This window comes from Mustelus asterias, chromosome 14 (genome assembly GCF_964213995.1).
Source record: "Mustelus asterias chromosome 14, sMusAst1.hap1.1, whole genome shotgun sequence".
Classification (NCBI taxonomy): domain Eukaryota; kingdom Metazoa; phylum Chordata; class Chondrichthyes; order Carcharhiniformes; family Triakidae; genus Mustelus; species Mustelus asterias.
Window position 1 is genome coordinate 50003114 of NC_135814.1, and position 23427 is coordinate 50026540.

General features: G+C 43.9%; 1 protein-coding gene across 1 annotated transcript in view; it reads right to left on the bottom strand.

The window, feature by feature from the left end:
* Positions 1–23427, bottom strand: part of mylkb (myosin light chain kinase b) — a 341548-nt gene that overhangs the window by 136199 nt on the left and 181922 nt on the right. Inside the window, exon 11 of the mRNA XM_078228351.1 lies at positions 16640–16792. Coding sequence (XP_078084477.1) covers positions 16640–16792 — 153 coding nt within the window. The remainder of the gene's footprint in view (positions 1–16639; positions 16793–23427) is intronic.

Here is a 23427-nt window from a genome sequence, read left to right on the forward strand (position 1 = left end):
TAAGTGACTGCTTCACCAATCCTGGCAATTAAAATATAATTCTAAATAAATCTCCTTGCTGCCAAGAAGAATATCACAGCAGCTCAATTCATTGCCATGGCATCTGGGTGAACATTGCTCTGAATGTAGGTTTCTACTAATTGAGGCCTACATCTGACTCTGGCAACCATTCTCTTAAATTGGCAAGTAACAATTTGCAAATCTTATAAAAAGCAGAACAAAGTAATACGAAGCAACCCTAATCAGATCAGGCATCTACTGCCTTGCTCCAGCGTAGAGTGAATTCTCATAGGCTGACCATGTCCTGTTGAAATCGTTTGAATGTCTTAACAGAAACACAGTCGGGAACAGTCACTTTCTTTCATCATTAGAAACTTAAAAATAGGCAACCATAGTTTCATTGGTCTCAGAGGTTCTGGCTATTGGAATCTGTGTTCACCAGCTTGTAATTCTTATTCTCATTGCCAATGGATGATAGGTTGGTGAATGTAGAAAGGAAAGGCTCTCCCATTAGGCCCATGCTGTAATACTTACACACTGTCCGCAGTGCATGTTAACCATTTTCAGGAAGTTTCTCTATGGGCACCAGGCTACTGTTTCTGTGAGATCACCGTTATTACAACAATTGTATGGTGCTGGGGTGTTACAGTGCACCTGGCTTCAGCTGACAAATTAGCCATATAATTGGTCACTACTTAGCCCACAATTTGGGAAATGGTAAATTCAGACTGGTTCAGTAGAGGGTGCTTTTTGGAGGGAAGTGGCTAAAATTTGATCTGCCCAGGTTTTTGGGCATGAAGTTCATGATTGGTGACCTGTGAAATCAAGGTGGGCAGTATGCACCTCATTTGACTAATAGTAGCATAGGGCCAAGTGGTTCCGCGTTGTTCCCATGCTGCACACGGCCTCTGTGCACAGCAGGAGCACCTAGCAGTGTTGTTTGAAGAGGGACAAGCAAGCTGTCCCTCTTCAAAGCTCTCTGCCTATTAAAGACCTAAAATTATCATTGATGGAAAATCATTTTGAATCATTGGAAAGATGTCACAGCAGGAAAGGTGGAGAACTGCCCAGTGTAGTGAGGTATCGCTGGATGCTCTGCACGTTAAAGTGGACTCCAGGAGGGAGGCAATGTTTGTCTGGATAGAAAGAAGCCCTCAAGCCTTAGCCTGAAGAGGGAATAGGAGCACGTCACCAGGGGAGATGGAATGCCTAAAGTCCTACGCCATGGATGTGGCAGCAGTGCAGGGAAAAATACAATGACCTCACATGAGTGGTCAAGGTGGTGAAGGAACCATCAAAGTGCATCTCATATTTATCACGCTAACAACCTGTCACGGTGCTCAACACACCACACCCCCAGCGGCACTCCGTGGCACATGGGCTGCATACATACTCCACCTCATCCACATACATCTACAAATATAGCCAGTCTCACACCCACCTCTCCACAAAAGCCTAGTTATTCAACCATGGTAGGCATATCACACAGCACAGCATCACATAATTATTATACTCTGCTGTTTTTCTTGCAAGGGAAAGTTAGCCCACCAGACCAGGGAGGGGAAACTCCACAAATTCATCTCTTGAGCCCCCAGAAGAGAGAGTCATATGCATTACAGCACCCAATGCAATGCAGTTCATGACTGTCTGGGTTGGTGATAGGTGACAGCACGAATTCCATGGTAACACCATCTGCAGCTTCCACTTGATGCCACTCCTGTGGCTGAGGGTGAGGAGGGCGTTGAGAAAGACAATAAGGCTGTCATTTATCATCGTCCTGGAGAACCCAGTGCCACTTTTCAACCCCTCCTCACCCTCATCCATAGATGTGGAAACTGCAGGTGATGTGACTATGAAATTCCTGTTCTCTCTCCGTGCCTCTTCCCTCACCCCAGCCTCCCCTTCTGCTTGCATGTTTTCCGGTACTGAAGAGCTGTTGCTTGGATAATCTCAGCAGAGACAGGATGAAGAGGAGGAACTGCCCTACAAAGGTTATGGGGAAACACTATTGCTCGATGTGGCACTGACAGCAACCAGCTCAGATACTGCCATTCAGCAAACTTTAGGGGCAAGTATAATGTTACAGTCAGCACATGGTGAGTCACAGGGCACAACTGGGTTGCTGCCAAACTTGGGTGGGGGACATAGTTGGGGGGGAGTGGGGGTGAGGATTCTTCTCTGCCAGTTCTCCGGAGGGTCAGGTCACAGACCAGAACTCTGTTGCAGAGGATTCGGATCAGGACCTCAATGGGACAGAAGGTGAATGCTGATGATGATGAACACTGAAATGCTGGGTATATTGGCAGGCCTGCCAGACTACCTCCTCTCACTGTCTAGTGTAGTGAGGCCTCCACCAGCCAGGGATGTTGGTGGGCGAGAGCATCGGGTGAGGAAACTGGTTTGCCCCTGTGGGCCCCTCCATGCTGCAAGCAGTGTCTTTGGCATGTTGTTAGGAGATGGTGGTATAACCAGATGCCATGAGAAGAGGAAGGAGGCTGGAGCAAAAGCCCAAGACTTGTGAGTTGCAGTGTGGTATGAGTCAAGGGCATGCATAGGGCTGATAGAAGACTCTGCCAGTGGCTAGAGAACTGGGAAGGGGAATTGGCAGGGAAGGTTGGACTTTAACCTGGTGTTGTTAAACTTCTTACTGTGTTTACCCCAGTCCAACGCCGGCATCTCCACATCAAGGGGAATTGGGGCAGGCATACAGTTACTGGAGACGGCAGTGGATGGTCTGGATGGTACATGAGTCCGAGATATCCCTAGTTTCTAGCAGACAATGTAATCTGGTTCACAAGGTCACAGAAAATTATCAGGGGGAGTTCCACTCTGTTCTCTGACTGTTTAGTGATCAGAGGTTACAGTACCCTGGTGGATCTGGAGTGTTGGCCACAAATATCCATTGTAAATAGTCTGTGCCTCTGGAGGACTGAAGGTCAGCAACTTTCCACCAAACCCTTGCTGCAACCAATGGGATGGACTATGTCAGGCCAAGGCATCATTGCACAAGGTGGTCCTTTCACTCTTTTTTGTATAGTTGGATGTTTTGTTACATAAAGTTGCTTGCTGTTGGTGTTATTTATTGCTGGATGTTGGCCATGGGAACATTGTGGTGGAGAGTATGAGATATTTGTGAGGGTGGTGATTGATGGGTCCAAGCGAGGATGGGAAGTTGTTGAAGTGAAAGTGGAACCCACAATCCTCTATTTGATGTTTGATTCAGTTACATGGGTCCAGGATGTCTCCGCTGTGCATCCTCCTGCTCCTGCTCCTTCTCCATTTCTCCCCCTCCTCGCAGAGCTCGCTCTCTGCCTTCTCTGTTCCATTACCAGGAAGCAAATGAAAAATTGCTCCCACACCTGGCTCATGTAGTCATTTCTCCTCCTTGGCAGCAAACATCTCCAGCAACCCAGACCCAACTAGGCTGAAGAAGAAGCCACTGCAAGTCACCAGTTTGTGGACTGGTCACTGAATTAGGTCCAGGTTCTCTCTTGCAGCTACCATTCAAGTGATGTATGAATTTTAGGGCTAGACTTTTGTCAGTAAAGAATTCAGTCACATTAGCCGATTCTGCTGTGTGACATTAGGATGGCAATGGTCCAAGCCGTTTCTCCGTGTGCAGCACATACACCTTTCTTCTGCCCTTCTGCCATGTGGACCATGCAGGAAGTGGCTGGCAATGTGCTCACACTAGGTAAGCAGTGCAAGGTCTCTGTAGCTTTGCTTGTGCAAGTCAATATCTAGCTATAAGAATATTCAGCAAAGTGGGGGTTAGATCTCTATCTGAGCGTGCTATACCTAAAGCAGAAATGCATATTATTTACACTGGGTGCAAGAAATCTAAGATCATTCAATTCACGAGCACAGACATCTCTTCCTTTGACAAGTGAAACAGGCATCAAAAGTGTTCTGGGGAGAACAAAAAAAACACTCAAAGAAGGACTCTGAAGATCTACTTGAAGCGCAGCAACATTTCCGTTAATGACTGGGAGGAATTCACTACCATTGTTCCAAATGGTGACAACTTGTCCATCAAGCTGCATCATCACTGAGTCCAAACGCTTTAACAATGAGGCAGAACATAGACAGGGAAGGAAAGAGAAGGAAAGATAAGGAAGCAAATGTGTTCCGGATCCCACTACTTCATGGGATGTCCAGCCCCATGTGCCCCGAGATCTGCCAGTTGAGAACTGGTCTTTTCAGTCACGTGTAGACACATGACAGCAACTCGTGACCCTGAATAGTCTCACCCTGGGGTCAAGGGATAACCACCACCAACCCCGATGAGGCATCACAAAAATATTCATTTCAAAAATAAAAACAGAAGTATTAAATAGTTGAGTGTTATAATTGAGACTAGACTGCATCTTATGTTATTCACTGACAATGGCATGAACAGTTCACTTCAGGGATAGAGCGAATAGAAAGCCTTTCGCAAACTCCTACAACACAGCAGAAATACTATCAGGAGATTCTGTTACTTTCAATTGTCGATGCCTGCGGAAATAAAAGCTAATCTGAGTTAAACAGCAAGCACTTACGGTAAATTAATTCAGTGTTTGGATTTCAAACACATTCTCATTTTAAGACATTTGTCTATGGAACAATGGGGCCAGCTGACAATTCAATGGAAACATTATTTTATTACTGGAAGAGGCCATGTTAGAAAGACCCAAGAACACCCTTACTCAGCAGTTGAGGCTTACCATATATGGTATTTGAATGCAGTTTTGGCAGCTCGGATAACAAATGTTATGTGGTGAGCATAAGGATTTAACTCCTAAGGAACTCCTATCCAGAAGAATCGGGCAGTCAGTAGGAGATTGAATATTCAAACTGCTGCTAATCTTTATGGTAAATATTTCAGTTTCAATGTTTTTTCAAGTTGGTTTTCAGTTTTGAGATGAGTAATTGTTTAAAGTATTCCCTCAATATCTGTGTAAATGTCTACATTTACAAACATATGTCACATATAGGCACAATTTGAAAACTAATTGTTCTTTTTAAACAAAAAGATTAATCAGTTGGAATTTTTCTGTCCCGTCCGCCACGGGATTCATAGCATGTGGGACACGGACCGTGCAAAGGTTCACTGAACTCGGGTGGGATTTTCCAGCTTTGGGGCGAGCGTGGCTGGAAAATGTTTCTACTGGCAGGCCACTTCACTCACAGCAACTTCTACTGGCTTCTGATCAGCCCCAAGGCAAGTACAAAGTGGCCATCTGCAAAGTGTCTCTTAAAGCCCTGTTTCCTCCACGTTCACCTCCAACAATAAGTGTGAGGAGCTCATGAATTTCTTTGTCACTGGGATCAAGGCTATCTGATTAGCTGCCTCTGCCATGACCCTCCCTTCCACCAATCCAGTGGGCCAAACTTCCTCAAAAGTTAGTTCCCGGCCCTGAACTTGGATATTTCTTTAGTTTCTCTCTTATTTTTCCCAATGACTTCGCTGAGCTCATCTTGTCCATGAGACCCACCTCCAGCTCTGTCAATCCTATTCCTACTAAACTGCTAACCCAACTTCCCATCTTGATCCCCAAGTTAGCTGATATTGTAACTGGCTCTCTCTCTTTAGGTGTTATAAGCCTGCCATAATCAGCCCCCTCACCCACCCTCAATGAAACAACCTTTCACCCCAATGTGCTGGCAATCTACCTCCTCATCTTCAATCTCCTTTTTTTCACCAAAGCCCTTGAATCTGTTGTCATCTCCAAAATCCTTGCCCATCTTTCCTGGAACTTCATATTTGAATCCATCCCTGATATAATACAGAAACAGTTCCCATCAAAGTCACAAATGCATCTTATCCTTCCATCCTTGTCCTTCTTGAATCAGTTTAAAGTTTATTATATTCGTGTCACAAGTAGGTTTACAGTTACACTGCAATGAAGTTACTGTGAAAATCCTCTAGTCGCCACACTCTGGTGCCTTTGGGTACACTGAGGGAGAATTTAGCATGGCTAATGCACTTAACCAGCACGTCTTTCGGACTGTGGGAGGAAACTGGAGCACCCGAAGGAAACCCACGCAGACACTGAGAGAACATACAGACTCCTAACAGTCACCAAGCCAGGAATCGAACCTGGATTCCTGGCGCTGTGAGGCTTCAGTGCTAACCAGTGTGCCACCGTGTCGCCCGTCCTTGATTCAGTTGTTCACATTATTCTCCTTTAGCACTTCTCCACTGCTGTCCAACTGGATAGCACTGCTCTCACTTGTTCCCTTCTTGTCTATCTAATTGTAACCAGAGTATCATTTGCAATGGCTGCTCTTCTTGTTCCTACACCACTGCCTCTCATCTTCCCCAAGGATCTATCCCCCCTCCCCCCCCCACATTGCCCCTTGGTGCCATCATCTGAAAGCACAGTGTTAGTTTTCACATGTACGCTGACAACACCCAGCTTTACTTCACCACCACCTCTCCTGACTCTCCCACTGTTGCTAAACTATCAGACTGCTTATTTGATATCCAGTACTGGATGAGCAGAAATTTCCTCCAATTAAATATTGAGAAGACAGAAACCATTGTTTTCAGTTCCGGCTCCAAACTCCTTTCTCCAGCTCCTGATTCCATGCTTCTCTCCAGCATGGGATTATCTCAATCTGGTCACAATCGTGGTATCATGTTTGACTCCGCAATGAGCATCCGAACAAATACTCAAATCATCACTAAAATAGCTTATTTCCTCCTCTGTGACATCGTCTAGGTTTGCCTGTCTCAGCTTATCTCCTGCTGAACCTCATTCATGCCTCTGTTACTTTTAGACTTGATTATTTCAATGTATGCCTGGTTGGCTTCCTGCATCTCTTGAGTTCAAACTCTGTCACGCGTGTCTTCACTTGCCCCTATCACTCTTGTGTTCACTTTGGCTACATTTGCAATAACTTGATTTTAAAATTCTCCTCCTTGTTTTCGAGTCCTTCCAAGGTTTCACCTGTAGTATAAGGGTAAATATAGGGTTAATATAGGACTGAGTAAAGTATTGACCACATGGTGATGTAAGAGAACTCATGACCTGCACCCAGGTCAATCTAGTATTGGATAGAGCTGTGTGTACCAACCAGCATGGAGAAAGCTCCTGTACTGTATATCTGTAAACACTTCAATAAATACAGTTAACATACGAGATTACAAAGACCTTTCAGACCTACCGAACTATGACCAACACCCTACAACATGGCGGCAGCTTGTGGAAAAACGCAAAACCTCACAGAAAACGCAGAGAAAAACATTATAGTCAATGGTCACAGGAACCAGCATACCAGTTCTGTTGGACAAAGAACTGCAGCTAAAGGACCTCTGGTTCCGAACAACAGACATACCACTCAATGGGCGCAGAGGAGTATGACTTCCAGTCATAGGCATGATTCTGGAACCACTAAGGTAATGCGGCAAACAAATCTTTGAGCTGATGTACATCGTCCATAACCAGTCTTTTTCTCTCTTGAGCAGAGATGCCTGTGTACCCCTGGATGTCCTCAAATAGCAGAAGATGTCAAGAGAACCACTGTCATTAATCATACAGATCTGCAAATTCCAGAACACTCAAACAGAAAACAGTGTCTTGACTGGGACTTCAGCTCAAAATTGTCTTCTCTCTTTGCAGAACAAGGTTCTCAGTGCCAGAAAACCTTCAATGGTCAGACCAGCCAACAACCCAGGAAGTAAGCGCGATACCTCCAGTGGAGGATGTGAAAGAGAGTGACCAGCAGTCCAATGAGCCTCAAGCTCCAGCCCTGATGGTGGTACAGCAGGTACATTGCAAACACTGAACGTACACTGTAAAGCCCAGCCAGCATGCAAAAGTCATAAAAGATGCAGGAACCTGGTAGCAGCCATCCATTGCCAACAGTGAAACGCAAAAGTAAATGCATCACTAAACCTCATTCTAGTTGCAGGAATGCTCACCCTCCATCACAGAGAACATCACTATGGCCCACAAAATGATGGAAGAAGTGAAAGAAACGACAAAGAGACAAATACAATATTCATCCATTCCACAAAAAATGAGTTAGGGCAGCAACCAATGACCAGTGCAACTGCCAAACTGACCAAGTGTGGTTCAACACAAAAATATGGAAGAAAAGGATGAAAATGTACCCAGATACCAGAACAACCTCCGAACCTACAGGAAGAACAAGCAGCAACAGACTCTACCATTCCTCAGACAGTCTTGTGAATGAGATCTGGAAGAGTTCTAGGGGCTCCAGACCACTTGACCCCTCAAATTCAAAGACTTGAAGGGGATATGGATATTGATAATGTAAATATATTAACATAGTGATAACAATGTAGGACATAGGGTAAACTATGATCACTTAAAATACATTGGATAAAGACTGGAGGGAGGTGTAGTATAAGGGTCCTATGTAAATATAAGTTGTTGTTGAATTAAAATCAGCCACTCTGGATTGCAGACTGATGATCCTTTTTGAGTGATGTTACCAGAGTGGGCTGGAGAAAAAGACAATTATAATTATGGGTCTCCAGTAAGGATGGGAAATATTAATATATATATAAAATATAAACATAGCAATGGGTGTTTTTATAATTTTGGCACAGGAATTTATGAAGTACTGTGATTGAAAAGCTGTAGACTTTTTCATTATAGCATTCATGGTAAATACTAAAACCAACTTCCAATCAAAAATCAAAGTAGAACTAGATTTTTAGTAAAATATTCAGTAAAGAAATGAAGTAATTTTCTTTAAAGATTAGAGTTTTTTTGACAGTTTACTGGAGTAAATCCTCAGCAATGACATTAAAATAAAGGCTACATTGACAAATTCTTACACTTCTGTTTATCTTAAACTCAACTATTAACACTATCCTGAGACTAACAAATGTGGGTGGCTGAACTAAATCTTTGTAATGTGTTTCTGGGTTAAAAAGGTACCGTCATACTTTAGCGCAACTGATGCCATTTAACATAATGCTTGAAATTTAATGCGTGTTTTGCTGAAAACTATTTAGTTTTGCTGGGAACCAGTGCAACTGCAGCTTTTTTCCTGAAAAAACTTGTAATGCTAAATTCTCCCTCAGTGTACCTGAACATGCGCTGGAACATGGCGATTATGGGATTTTCGCAATGACTTCATTGCAGTGTTAATGTAAGCCTACTTGTCCCACTAATAAATAAACATAAACATGAACATGATCTGTCATCTGTAACAGCAACCAATTGCAACATGTCACATAGAATTGTTTGATTAATAGTATCAGTTCTAATCATTGACCTTAATACTTATTATACATTGCGGCCAATTTTCCACATAATTGAGCGCTCTCGATTTTTAGGTGCATCACTATAGGTAGCAACAGGTACTTTGGTTGAGCCTGCTTCTCTCTACAAATATTTTCTGTAGCTATTGTACATTAGTGCAGAGTAGCAGAGGAAGACATCTAGAATCAAGACACTCAAATATTTGCTATATTGGTCACATTGACTACATGGTGCAAGAGATTATGGGTCGACAATGGTAATTCGTTGCCTTGTAGAAAGGAATAGGGGCTATTGCCATCTGGTGGCCAGGAAAAGTAACATTTAATAATCTGGAGGGAAATTTCTTCTGGAAGTATCCGAGGAAACGTTCCCTCCAAGCTGCAAAGCAGCCCAAATGTCCCCCGCGCACGACACGCACAAGTTGACACATTTTAAGATACCACACATGCGTGGCTGTGTGAAAAAGAATTAAAGAGACCAAGCATATAAACGAATCGTCCATATATGACAAAAAAATAATTAGAGGGTAGGTTGGTCTGCCGGTATTTGTAGAAAATCACATGCACCAGTGAAAGTCTAGTCTTGGTTAGGTCCCCTGCCTTGTTTGTCTGCCCTTAATAACCGCTATCATTGGACAAAAAAAGCACCTGAATTGTTATAGTCTATTCAATTATCATTGGTTTATAATATGGGAATAAGGATAAAACCATGTTTGAAAGTATGGTGGGTATGTTGTTTTCAAATGAACATGTCACATTTTGGAAAGACAGCAAAGCGCTGGATAGTTGGGTCAATGGTGTTTTTTAAAACAGATATCACTCCCAAGTTCATGACCTGGTTCAAAAACAAAGTGTATGAGAGGCCAAAGGAAGAATATTTTGGAATTTAAGTTATTAGCGGTGACTCATGGAAGACTGAAATTGCAGAATGATTCAGAATTCATAGATAAAACCAAAATAAAGTGGATACTTATATTGTCTTGGAGCTTTGCAGAAATAATGTTTTGATTTGATTTATTATTGTCACATGTATTGGGACACAGTGAAAAGTATTGTTTCCTGCGCGCTATACGGACAAAGCATACCCATACATAGAGAAGGAAAAGAGAGGGTGGAGGTGTAGAGAAAGATCAACTTAATATAAGGTATGATGTGGAGATGCCGGCGTTGGACTGGAGTGGGCACAGTAAGAAGTTTCACAACACCAGGTTAAAGTGCAACAGGCTTATTTGGTATCACAAGCTTTTGCAGTGCTGCTCACTGATGAAGGAGCAGCACTCCGAAAGCTTGTGATACCAAATAAACCTGTTGGACTTTAGCCTGGTGTTGTGAGACTTCTTAATATAAGGTAGGCGGCGAAACTGTCAGCTTTCACCATCATTACTCCTCTGGAAGTGAAAGCAATTTCTGGGGCCAGATTTTTGTCTCCTTGTGGAGGTGGGAATCAGCTCGCAAAACACAGAGCATAGTTTTCTCTGGAGGAAAAATAATTTTCCTGTGCCTTCCAAACCCCATGCCATTTAAAATGACCTTTTTGTGGGTCAGGAAAGCTTTGTGTGCAGAACGGATGTCCAACCCTGATAAACTCTGGGGTCACTATTAAAAAAAGGTCGAGGAAAGTAATTTTTCCTCACACAACATTTTCCTCTTCTGCGTACCTTATAAGCCTCTAATAAGCATGTTTCCTCATTTGGCCACCTCTGCCAGGTCTGGAAGAGTGCAGGAGGAGTGGAACAACTTCTTGCCAGTGTTTTCTCAACTTTGCCTTTCTGCAAACCAAAGGATTCCCTGCCAGGGAGGGGTAAAACAAGGAGGGGTTCTGCAGGCCATACCCAATACAGCTGCAGACCTGTCGTCTCAAGGGATCTCCATTGCAGCCTAAGAGTCTTTAGCAGTCAGATCTCCCCGTAACAAATCAACTTTTTGTCATGGGTGCAGGGCTAGACCACCTGATACACAGATGGAAAGGTGTAGCAGCAGCAACCTGAAGTGCCTCGTTGTCCACGTGCTCAGATCCAAGGCCGGGAGAACCCAGTTGCTGAGTGTCTCCAAGAAGGAGGTGTTGAATGCTGAGGCCACGCCCATGTGAACAGGTATACAGGGGCAGGGTAACTCCTCTGAACATGACTGAGGAGTAATCTCAGAAGAGGCTGCCTCTGTCTCTAGAGGTGGTGGTTGAGATTCTGCAACAAGAACTATGGCCTAGGGGATGTTAGAGGTCACTTTGATGGTGACTGTAACCCTTAATCTTCTCACTCGCAAGTCATTCCAAGTTTCTGCAGCAGATCTCTGAAACATTTCACAGGCAGCAGCACACACATGCATCCATCAAGCCACCAATGCCCAATTTTTCCAAAGTGAGGCAGTTTCTCTCGATCTCACCGGAAATCCGGGCTCAGTAAGATCGCAAGAAGCAAGAAATCGTGTACGAACCTGACATTTCACCTCTCGCACAATTTTACCGGCCCGCCCCACCCACCGACTGCCAGGGTGAGAAGGTAAGATCACCCCCACGGTGTTTATTTTTCCTATAAAAAGTTTACAATTTTGACTTCAATCAGTGGGATGTATTTCTGAAAATTTGGATAGAAGTGAACATTCGTGAGCTTTAAAACTAAGACAAAGTGTACAAAGAATTCCAAGTACAGGCTTTGGTAAGTTATGCGCTATGAGTAGGAGCAGAGGATGATGATGGAATATTGTTTTTGTGACTGGAAACCTGTGTCCAATAGTATTCCACAAGGATCGGTGCTGGGTCCCTTCTTGTTTGTTGTGTACATTAATGATCTGGACATGAATGTAGGAGGTATGATAATGAAGTTCGTAGATGATACAAAAATTGGTAGTATGGTAAATAGTGAGGAGCCAAGCCTTCAATTTCAGGATGATAAAGAAGGGCTGGTTAGATGGGCAGTCATGATGTGGAGATGCCGGCGTTGGACTGGGGTAAACACAGTAAGAAGTTTAACAACACCAGGTTAAAGTCCAACAGGTTTATTTGGTAGCAAAAGCCACACAAGCTTTCGAGGCTCTGAGCCCCTTCTTCAGGTGAGTGGGAATTCTGTTCACAAACAGAACTTATAAGACACAGACTCAATTTACATGAATAATGGTTGGAATGCGAATACTTACAACTAATCCAGTCTTTAAGAAACAAAACAATGGGAGTGGAGAGAGCATCAAGACAGGCTAAAAAGATGTGTATTGTCTCCAGACAAGACAGCCAGTGAAACTCTGCAGGTCCACGCAACTGTGGGAGTTACAAATAGTGTGACATAAATTCTGATTCTAGGATCGCATGATAAAGACTCAGGAGGAAAAAAGCAGAAATATTTATGTGAAATAGTGTGACATAAACCCAATATCCCGGTTGAGGCCGTCCTTGTGTGTGCGGAACCTGGCTATCAGTTTCTGCTCCGCGACTCTGCGCTGTCGTGTGTCGCGAAGGCCGCCTTGGAGAACGCTTACCCGAATATCAGAGGCCGAATGCCCGTGACCGCTGAAGTGCTCCCCAACAGGAAGAGAACAGTCTTGCCTGGTGATTGTCGAGCGGTGTTCATTCATCCGTTGTCGCAGCGTCTGCATAGTTTCCCCAATGTACCATGCCTCGGGACATCCTTTCTTGCAGCGTATCAGGTAGACAACGTTGGCCGAGTTGCAAGAGTATGTACCGTGTACCTGGTGGATGGTGTTCTCACGTGAGATGATGGCATCTGTGTCGATGATCCGGCACGTCTTGCAGAGGTTGCTGTGGCAGGGTTGTGTGGTGTCTTGGTCACTGTTCTCCTGAAGGCTGGGTAGTTTGCTGCGGACAATGGTCTGTTTGAGGTTGTGCGGTTGTTTGAAGGCCAAGGCCAAGGCCATCCCCACACCCCCACTTCTTGCCTTCAAACAACCGCACAACCTCAAACAGACCATTGTCCGCAGCAAACTACCCAGCCTTCAGGAGAACAGTGACCAAGACACCACACAACCCTGCCACAGCAACCTCTGCAAGACGTGCCGGATCATCGACACAGATGCCATCATCTCACGTGAGAACACCATCCACCAGGTACACGGTACATACTCTTGCAACTCGGCCAACGTTGTCTACCTGATACGCTGCAAGAAAGGATGTCCCGAGGCATGGTACATTGGGGAAACTATGCAGACGCTGCGACAACGGATGAATGAACACCGCTCGACAATCACCAGGCAAGACTGTTCTCTTCCTGTTGGGGAGCACTTCAGCGGTCACGGGCATTCGGCCTCTGATATTCGGGTAAGCGTTCTCCAAGGCGGCCTTCGCGACACACGACAGCGCAGAGTCGCGGAGCAGAAACTGATAGCCAGGTTCCGCACACACAAGGACGGCCTCAACCGGGATATTGGGTTTATGTCACACTATTTCACATAAATATTTCTGCTTTTTTCCTCCTGAGTCTTTATCATGCGATCCTAGAATCAGAATTTATGTCACACTATTTGTAACTCCCACAGTTGCGTGGACCTGCAGAGTTTCACTGGCTGTCTTGTCTGGAGACAATACACATCTTTTTAGCCTGTCTTGATGCTCTCTCCACTCCCATTGTTTTGTTTCTTAAAGACTGGATTAGTTGTAAGTATTCGCATTCCAACCATTATTCATGTAAATTGAGTCTGTGTCTTATAAGTTCTGTTTGTGAACAGAATTCCCACTCACCTGAAGAAGGGGCTCAGAGCCTCGAAAGCTTGTGTGGCTTTTGCTACCAAATAAACCTGTTGGACTTTAACCTGGTGTTGTTAAACTTCTTAGATGGGCAGAACAATGGCAAATGGAATTTAACCCTGAAAAGGGTGAGGTGATGCATTTTAGCAGGACTAACAAAGTAAGGAAATATACAATCAATGCTCAGACCCTAGGAAGTACAGAAGACCAGAGGGACCTTGGGGCGCATGTCCTTGGATCTCTGAAGTCAGCAAGGCAGTGAGATAAGGTGGTTAAAAAGGCACATGGGATACTTGCAATTATTAACCTCGGCATTGAATATAAGAACAGGGAGGTTATGATAGAACTGAATAAAATGTTGGTTAGGTCACAGCTGGAGTACTGTATGCAGTTCTGGTCGCCACACTAAAGGAAGGAAGTGATTGCACTCAGGAAGGTGCAGAGGAGATTCACCAGGATTTTGCCTGGAGTGTTTCAGCTATCAAGAGTGACTAATTAAGCTGGAGTTTTCTTTGGAGCAGAGAAGGCTGAGGGTGGACCTGATTGAGATGTACAAGATTATGAGGGGCATAGATAGGATGGATAGGAAGGAACTTTTCCCCTTAGCAGAGGGGCCAATAACCAGGGGGCATAGATTTAAGTTCAGGGGTGGGGGGTTTATAGGAGATGTGAGAAAAACATTTTCACCCAGAGGGTGGTGGGTATTTGGAACTCACTGCCTGAAAGGATGGTGGAGGTGGGAGCCCTCACAACATTTAAGAAGCATCCAGATGAGCACTTAAACTGCCAAAGCATAAAAGGCTATGGACTAAGTGGTGGAGAATGGGATTAGAGTAGATAGGTGATTGAAGGCTGGTGCGGACATGATGGGCTGAAGGGCTGCTTTCCATGCTATAAAACTCTGTGACTCTATGAGCAAAGCTATGGCTTCTGGAAATATGTATATGTTTAAATTAATAAATAAACAAAGAAAACTAAGAAAGAGGCTGTAACAAATTTATATAAAAAAGGGAGGGTCAGCCGGTGGTGTGCTCCAGTTTGCTGTATTAGGTTGTACCATACACAAGCAGAATGTACTGTTTTCCTTGTGATTCCTTGTGAACTAAGTTTCTGAGTTTTCCTATTTATATCTTGCAGAAATACCAATTAAAATAAGGGCTTTCTGCAAAAGGAAAACTGAAACAATTCTACAATATACATGTCAATACAACACTCGCACAATTAATTGTGACTAATTCAGGGTTTGTGAATGAGTTACCGATCTCCACTCTCAAAGTAAGTAACTGAGGAGCCCAAGGTGGAGAGTGGTATAACTTTTATTCCAAATTTGACTTGCTTGCAAGAATAAACTATGCATGATATTCAAAGTCTAGCTTCATGGACAGTTTAGGTCAAACTTTTCTGCCAAAATTATGGCAAGTTTGATTTGATTTGATTTATTATTGTCACATGTATTAGCATATGGTGAAAAGTATTGTTTCTTGCCCGCTATACAGACAAAGCATACCGTTCATAGAGAAGGAAATGAGAGAGTGGAGAATGTAGCGTTACAGTCATAGCTAGAGTGTAGAGAAAGATCAACTTAATGCAAGGTAGGTCCATTCAAAAGTCTGACAGCAGCCGGGGAGAAGCTGTTCTTGAGTCAGTTGTACGTGACCTCAGGCTTTTATTTCTTTTTCCCGACGGAAGAAGGTGGAAGAGAGAATGTCCGGGGTGCGTGGGGTCCTTAATGACATTATTAATGTGTAAATCGTTCAACAACTTGTGGCGAGGAGAGTTGTAAATTTGCTGGTTCCAGCATTCACCAAGGTTCCTTATTTTTTATTCGTTCATGGGATGTGGGTGTCGCTGGCTGGGCCAGCATTTATTGCCCATCGCTGAGAGCAATTAAGAGTCAATCACATTGCTGTGGATCTGGAGACACATGTAGGCCAGACCAACTAACTTCCTTCCTTGAAAGACATTGGTGAACCAGATGGGTTTTTATGACAATTGACATGGTTTCATGGTCAGCATTAGATATTTAATTCCATATTTTTATTAAATTCAAATTTCACCATCTGCTGTGGTGGGATTTGAACCCAGGTCTGCAGAACATTACCCTGGGTCTCTGGATTACCGGTCCAGCAACAATATCACTCACTACTGCCTCCCCTAGTGCCTGGTTCACCATGGAATCCATCTCACACTTCCAGGGGCGGCACAGTGGCACAGGGGCAGCACGGTGGCACACTGGTTCGCACTACTGACTCACAGCGCCAGGGACCCAGGTTCAATTCCGTCTTGGGTCACTGTCTGTGTGGAGTTTGCATGTTCTCCCCGTGTCTGCGTGGGTTTCCTCCGGGTGCTCCGGTTTCCTCCCACAGTCCAAAGATGTACAGGTTAAGTTGATTGGCCATGCTAAGTTGACCCTAGTATCAGGGGGAGTAGCAGGGTACATGTATGGGGTTGCAGGAATAGGGCCTGGGTGGGATTGTGGTCGGTACAGACTCAATGGGCCGAATGGCCTCCTTCTGTACTGTAGGGATTCTATGATTCTATGAAAGACAACTTTCTTTTGAGCTAAAGGATAAGGGAGATGTCATAGACCAGAACATTTCTAGACTAACGTTTGAGCTAGGTTGAAATAACGAAAGCAGTCCTGTGGAGTGCTTCAGCAAAGTAGTTCATGAGATTATCATTCTGACTGCATCTTTTATCGTGTGGATTTGTAAAGATCGCCTTACCTTTTACTGTCACTTTAGCAGAGCAAGATATCCTTCCACATGTGTTCTCTGCCACACAGGTATAAATAGCATCATCTTCTGGCAACGCATCTTGGATGGACAGTTTTGCGACATTATTTTCAAATGAGCAGTGAGCATACTGAATGGGTTTATCTGTGTATTAAACAGAGAGAGACATTGAAACCATAACACACATCATCTTCAAACAACACCTGTTTCATTGAACTATCACCCTGTCTCATCCAGATGGTGTTCGACAAGCCCCATTCTCCTCCTTGAGCGGTAAGGCGCATCATCAGGTTCCTGAACACCCATTATCCTGTTGGATATTTGAGCACACTTTCTCAGGATCTGGTGCCCTATTAAATTCTTTACAAAGTGAGGGTGGGGCCGCTTCTTCCCATCTCTCTTTCTAAACCCCTGAACATTGTTCGCAAGTTGAACATCTTCCAGCACGCTTCAGGATGTGTTATCTGTAGCTGTGTGCATTCAATTAATGAGGCAGCCAGGGTTGCATTGCTTTGATCTCCTCTCTCCTGAGCAGTTTCTCTATAATCCCCTCAGTTTCTAAGACATTCTCCATTAAAACATTGAACGGCACGGCTGAATGAGCCCTCGCATGCAGGAACCCCATATAATCAAAATATTCCAGTCAAATTTAGCCACAGGTGGCAGCATGGAAACGAGAGCAGGCCATTCAACCCCTCAAGCCTGTTCTGTCATTCAAATAGATGTGCATCTTGATTACATTTACTACCTTAGTTTTATAATCCTTAATACCATTGCCTAATAAAAGAAGATTTTGTTTTGAAATTTTCAGCTGACTTTGCTTTAATAACATTTTGTGAGAGAGAATTACAGATTTCCACTCACTCTGGTGTGGAGTGATGCTTCCTGACATCAGCCCTGAACAACCTACCTCTCATGTTAGTGTTATATACCTTTGTTCTGGACTCTCCCACCTGAGGGAAAGATGTCTCTTTACAATGTGTATGTCGACCTATCCTATCAAATCTTTTGATCATTTTAAACACTGATTAGACCACTCCTGAATCTTCTATTCTCAAGGGTATAAAAGCCTGGTCAATGTGTACAATTCTGGTCGCCCTGACATAGGAAGGATGCTATTAGACTGGAAAGAGTGCAAAAAAGATTTACAAGGATGTTACTGGGATTGGAAGGTTTGAATTATAAGGAGAGGCTGGAGAGGCTGGGACTTTTTTTCCTGGAGAATGAGGGGTGACCTTATAGAGGGTTATAAAATCATGAGGAGCATATTGAATAACCAAGGTCTTTTCCTCAGGGTAGAGGAGTCCGGTTTAAGGTGAGAGGGCAAATGTTTAAAGGGGATCTGAGGGGCAACTTCCTCACACAGAGGGTGGCTCATATATGGAATGAGCTGCCAGAGGAGATGGTAGAGGCGGGTACAATTTCAACATTTCAAAGATATTTGGACAGATACATGGATAAGAAAGGATTAGAGGGGGAGCAAAAAGAAGAGTGATAATGGTAGGGGATTCCATAATTAGGGGGACAGGAGCATCCTTTGGCCTCTTTTAAGGAGGGGGACGGTAGTATCCTTTGGAAGCAGGATAAAGAGTCCTGCATGGCATGTTGCCTACCCAGTGCCAGGGTAAGGGACATCTCTAACCGGCTTGAAAGCATATTGGAATGGGAAGGGGAGGGTCCTGTTGTCGTAGTCCATGTTGGGGTAAACAACATAGGCAGGAATAGGCAGGAGGACCTATTTGGGTAATATCAGGAACTAGGAACCAAATTAAAGAACAGGTCCTCAAGGGTTATAATCTCTGGATTATTACCCGAGCCATGTGTGAATCGGCAAAGAGAGAAGAAGATTAGGGAGGTAAACACGTGGCTAATGGAGTGGTATTGGAAAGAAGGGTTCCACTTTGTGGGACACTGGCATCAGTATTGGAACAGGAGAGAACTGTACCGATGGGACGGGCTCCACCTGAACTGATCTGGGACCAGTACCCGAGCGGAAAGGCCAAACAGGGAAGTCAAAGGACCTTAAACTAGTTAATGCCGGGGCTCAGTAGAAGTTAGTAAAGTTTCCAGAACTAGTCATAGGGCCCTATTTTAGATTTTAATTCTAAGTGCTGGGTGGGCTTGAAACTGGGAGTGTTTCAGATCCGACTTTTAGATCTGTTCTAAAGACCCCCATACGCACTCTGTCTGAAAAATAGCAGCGATTCTGAATCGTGCTGCAGAAGTCTGTGGGCGGGGCTTATCATGCCCAAAACGCTGCAGCTCCAATTGGAGTCTTCAACTGCGCATGCGCAGTAAAAAAAATTAAAATGCTCCCCTGCCACATCGCTCCCGGGCCAGATAATGTCTCCCCACTCGCCCCCACAGATATTGCCCCACCCCCACAACATTACTGACCCCCTTAATCCCCCAGCCTCCTGCTACCCAGATCGATCGCGGCCCCCTGCCCCCCCACCGATCACAGGCAGAGTGGCAGCGGACCCCCCTTCCCTCCACCGATCACAGGCAGAGTGGCAGCGGACCCCCCTTCCCTCCACCGATCACAGGCAGAGTGGCAGCGGACCCCCCTTCCCTCCACCGATCACAGGCAGAGTGGCAGCCGACCACCCCTTCCCCCTCACCGATCACACACAGGACGTTGGACAGAAAATAAATCAGGAGATAGAAAAGGTGTGTAAGAAAGGCAATATTACAGTAATCATGGGGGATTTCACTATGCAGGTGGACTGGGAAAATCAACTTGATAGTGGACCCCAAGATAAAGAATTTGGGGAATGCCTGCGGGATGGTTTTTTTGGAACAGCTTGTGCTAGCACCCACTAGGGAACAGGCACTTCTGGATTTGGTGATGTGTATTGAGACAGACTTGATCAGGGAACTTAAGGTGAAGGAACCCCTAGGGGGCAGTGACCACAATATGATGGAATTCACCTTACAGTTTGATGGGGAGATGTTGGAATTGGATAAACGGTGCTACAATTGAGTAAAGGAAGCTCAAGGCCATGAGGGAGGAGCTGGCCAGATTTCATTGGAAAGGGAACCTAGCAGGAAAGACTGTGGAACAACAGTGGCATGCGCTTTTGGGGATAATTCAGAAGGCACAACATAAATTTATTCCAAGGAAGAGAAAGCATGTTAAGGGGAGGATGAGGCAACCATGGCTGACAAGGGAAGTCAGGGATAACATAAAAGAGGAAAGAGCACACCTTGAGGTGAGGAATAGTGGGAAGCCGGAGTATTGGGAAGCCTTTAAAAGCAACCAGAGGACAACTAAAAAAACAATAAGGGTGGAGAAGATGAAAAATGAGGGTAAGCTAGCTAGTAATATAAAAGAAGATTGCAAGAGTTTTTTTAAAAAAACATAAAAGGTTAGAGAGAGCCAAGAATGGACATTAGACCGCTGGAAAATGAGGCTGGAGAAATAGTAATGGGGGACCAAGAAATGGCAGAAGAACTGAATGGGTACTTTACATCAGTCTTCACGGTGCAATACACCAGAACTTCCAGAATCAGGGGGCAGAGGTAAATGGCATGGCCATCACTAAGGAGAAGGTGTTAGGGAAGCTGAGAAGTCTGAAGGTGGATAAATCACCTGGACCAGATGGATTACACCCAGGGTTCTGATGGAGATAGCTGAGGAGATTATGGAGGCATTGGTGGTGATTTTTCAGGAATCACTGGAGTCAGGAAAGGTTCCCGAGGACTGGAAAAAGCCTAATGTAACACCCCTATTTAAGAAGGGAGGGAGGCAGAAGATAGGAAGTTATAAGCCAGTTAGCCTTATCTCGGTCGTGGGTGACAGCTTGGAGTCCATTATTAAGGATGAAATTACGGAGTACTTGGAAATGCATGGTAAAATAGGGCTGAGTTAGCACAGCTTCGTCAAAAAGAGGTCATGTCTGAAAAATCTGTTAGAATTCTTTGAGGAGGTGACAAAGAAGTTAGACAAAGGAGAGCCAGTGGACGTGATTTATTTGGACTTCCAGAAAGCCTTTGACAAGGTGCCTTATAGGAGGCTTCTAAATACGCTAAGAGCCAATGGTGTCAGAGGCAAGGTACTGGCATGGATAGAAGAGCGGGCCTAGAGACTTCAGTCCTGGGCCTGCTAATCTCATTTAAATTGTATGGAAATGATTATTTCAATCATTTCCGTGTCTCCCCACCGATATCCAGTGTGGATCAGACGCCGCCGGAAATCTGGCACTGGGAAACGCAAGCAGGGCGCGAACACTTGTGCGAACCCCGCAAATTGGCTGCCATGGGATTCTTTGGGCCCGCTGCACTAATTTTTTAGCGCAGAGGGTTGGGAGAATCACAGCCAATGTCTTGATTCATTCTTTGTTTCTCCTTTTCCCTTTTTGTTCACCTCTGCTACGGCCTGTTTTGTGCGACTGCTGGAATTGAATTTTAACCCTCCCATCTTTAAAATGATCATTTATGCCTCAAGCTCACAACACTTGCATTGTGTGGTTGTAATGAACTTTTGCATTCTTGTTTGTATCTGAAAACAGGGCCATCTGCTATTTGTTATGTCTGCCTGCCCTGTAAGAGTCCAACCAATCCATCCAAGTGAACTGTTGTGAACTATAAAAATATTCTTGCGCTGAATAGCGGAACTGTCCAATTTACTTTTGGCAAGCTCAATTGTTGAGAATAAACTGTTTCATGTGACCTGAACTTGGGGAAAAGCTTCCTGGTATTGACTAAAGAAATGGAATTTAGGGAGCTATAAAACAGGTCAAAGTTTAAAATTATTTTTGAAAGTAAATGTCAGTTCAGAACTTTATTTGTGGAGGAAGTTCAGTCCGTCAATTATACATATCCTGAAAATCCTTTCTCTGGGTGATTTTCACTTTATCACAGGAATTGAGAATAATCAGACTACTCTGAAACAAATGCAGTCAGGCCCAACTAAATATTATATTAACTTCATGTTGTTTAGAGCAAAGAATTAATTAAAAAAATACATAGGACATGTTCCACAAGAAGTACAACTAAACCATAGCAGAGAATGATTTTTGAGAATAGAACGGATATATTTATACTGGTATAAAACACAAAGGCCCAGATTTTTCTATACCAGTAAAGGCAAGACCATCAAGGCTCACCTTTATCACTGGGTAAAACTGGCAACAACTTCTGCCACTTCACATATGCACAGTCATATGTGAATGGTCGGACTGGCTCAAGACATTAAATGGCTTATTTCTGCTGCTGCGTTCCTACAAAATAAGCTCAAATCACAAATCCACGCATCATCAAGCCCACCTACCTCTACCTCCATGACAATGGCCAACTCTCAGCTTATCTGCTGCTAAGACCCCCTTTGTTATGCCAACTTGACTATTCCAATGCTCACTTGGTTTGTCCCCCATCTCCACAATCCATAAACTTAACTCATCTTAAATTCTGCTGCCCAGATCCTAAGTTTTATCAAGTCTCATTCACCTATCATCCCTGCGCTCACTGACCATCATCGGCTCCCAGTTAAGAAATGCCTCAATCTTGGGTTCCTATATTCATTTTAAAATCCCCCCATGGCCATGTCATTTTCTATTTCTCTGATCTCCTCCAGTCCTCTGAATCTCTAAGATATTTGCATTCCTCTAATTCTGACATCTTGAGCAACCCTGGTTTTAATTGTACCAAGCACTGGTGGTCATGCCTTCAGCCACTTAGAATATAAAGACTGGAATTTCTTTCCTAAACTCAGCTCGCTACTTCTCTTTTATTATAGAATCATAGAATCCCTGCAGTACAGAAGAGGACCATAGAGTCCTTTCAGACATTTCTTAACATCTATCTCTCTTACTCAAAGCTTTTGGTCATCTGTCCTATCATATCGTTATATGGCTCAGTATTCAATTTTGGTTGATAAAACTCCTGTTAAAGATGCTACATAAATGCAAGTTGTTGTTTTATTATAACTTTTTTATGGGAACTTGTCAAGAGATTGGGGGGAGTCAGGGATTTCAGGGCTGCAGATTGGGTGTCGTGATACATGGGTAAGGAAGCTAGGGGCAAGAGGAAGAGAGATTGTGAATCAGTGAACCCGAGATCAAGAGATCGGGGATCAAGAGTGAGAGACACAGAGAATTGGGGATCTCAGACTGGGGCAAGTTGTTTAGTTCAATGGTTTAGGTCCATCATATGCACAGGTCACTGATGAGACATGAGTGGTGGGTGTTTATGTAAAAGTATCTGAAAAAATATGATTAAGAAAACACTTTAAAGTTATGAATATTATAAACACAATTTGTTCACTTCAGTTTGAATTATATGTAGACTGGTGGTGTCTATTTTTAAAGGAGATAGCAGTGTTTTGGTGCACTTAGGCATTGCAATAAAGCAGAAAGCAAGATTTTGACTCCAAATTTGGGGTTGCATTAGATTTTTGCTGAGTGTAAAAAGGTTCTGCCTTGGATTATTAATGGCTAAAATCATGCATTACAATGGTGGAAGAATTCATTGTTATGCTGGGTGAAATGCTACTTCATCCTGCTTTAAATATTTTGCACATCACAGATCCTGTATTCCAACTCATCTCAAACTTAGATTTTTATACAGTCACAACAGTTCAATATGCTGCTTCTGCTTTTTGCTTCGCATGATAAACATTATAACACAGTCACAGGTAGGAAATAGAAGTCGAGGCATTGTGGGGTACAGAGAAAGGAGATCACTAATGAGGAATCCTCTGGAGAAAACTGAAGAGAAACAGTGAAGAGTCCTATTGGAGCTGACATGAAAACAACAGGTCAGATAGAAAAGAAAAACAG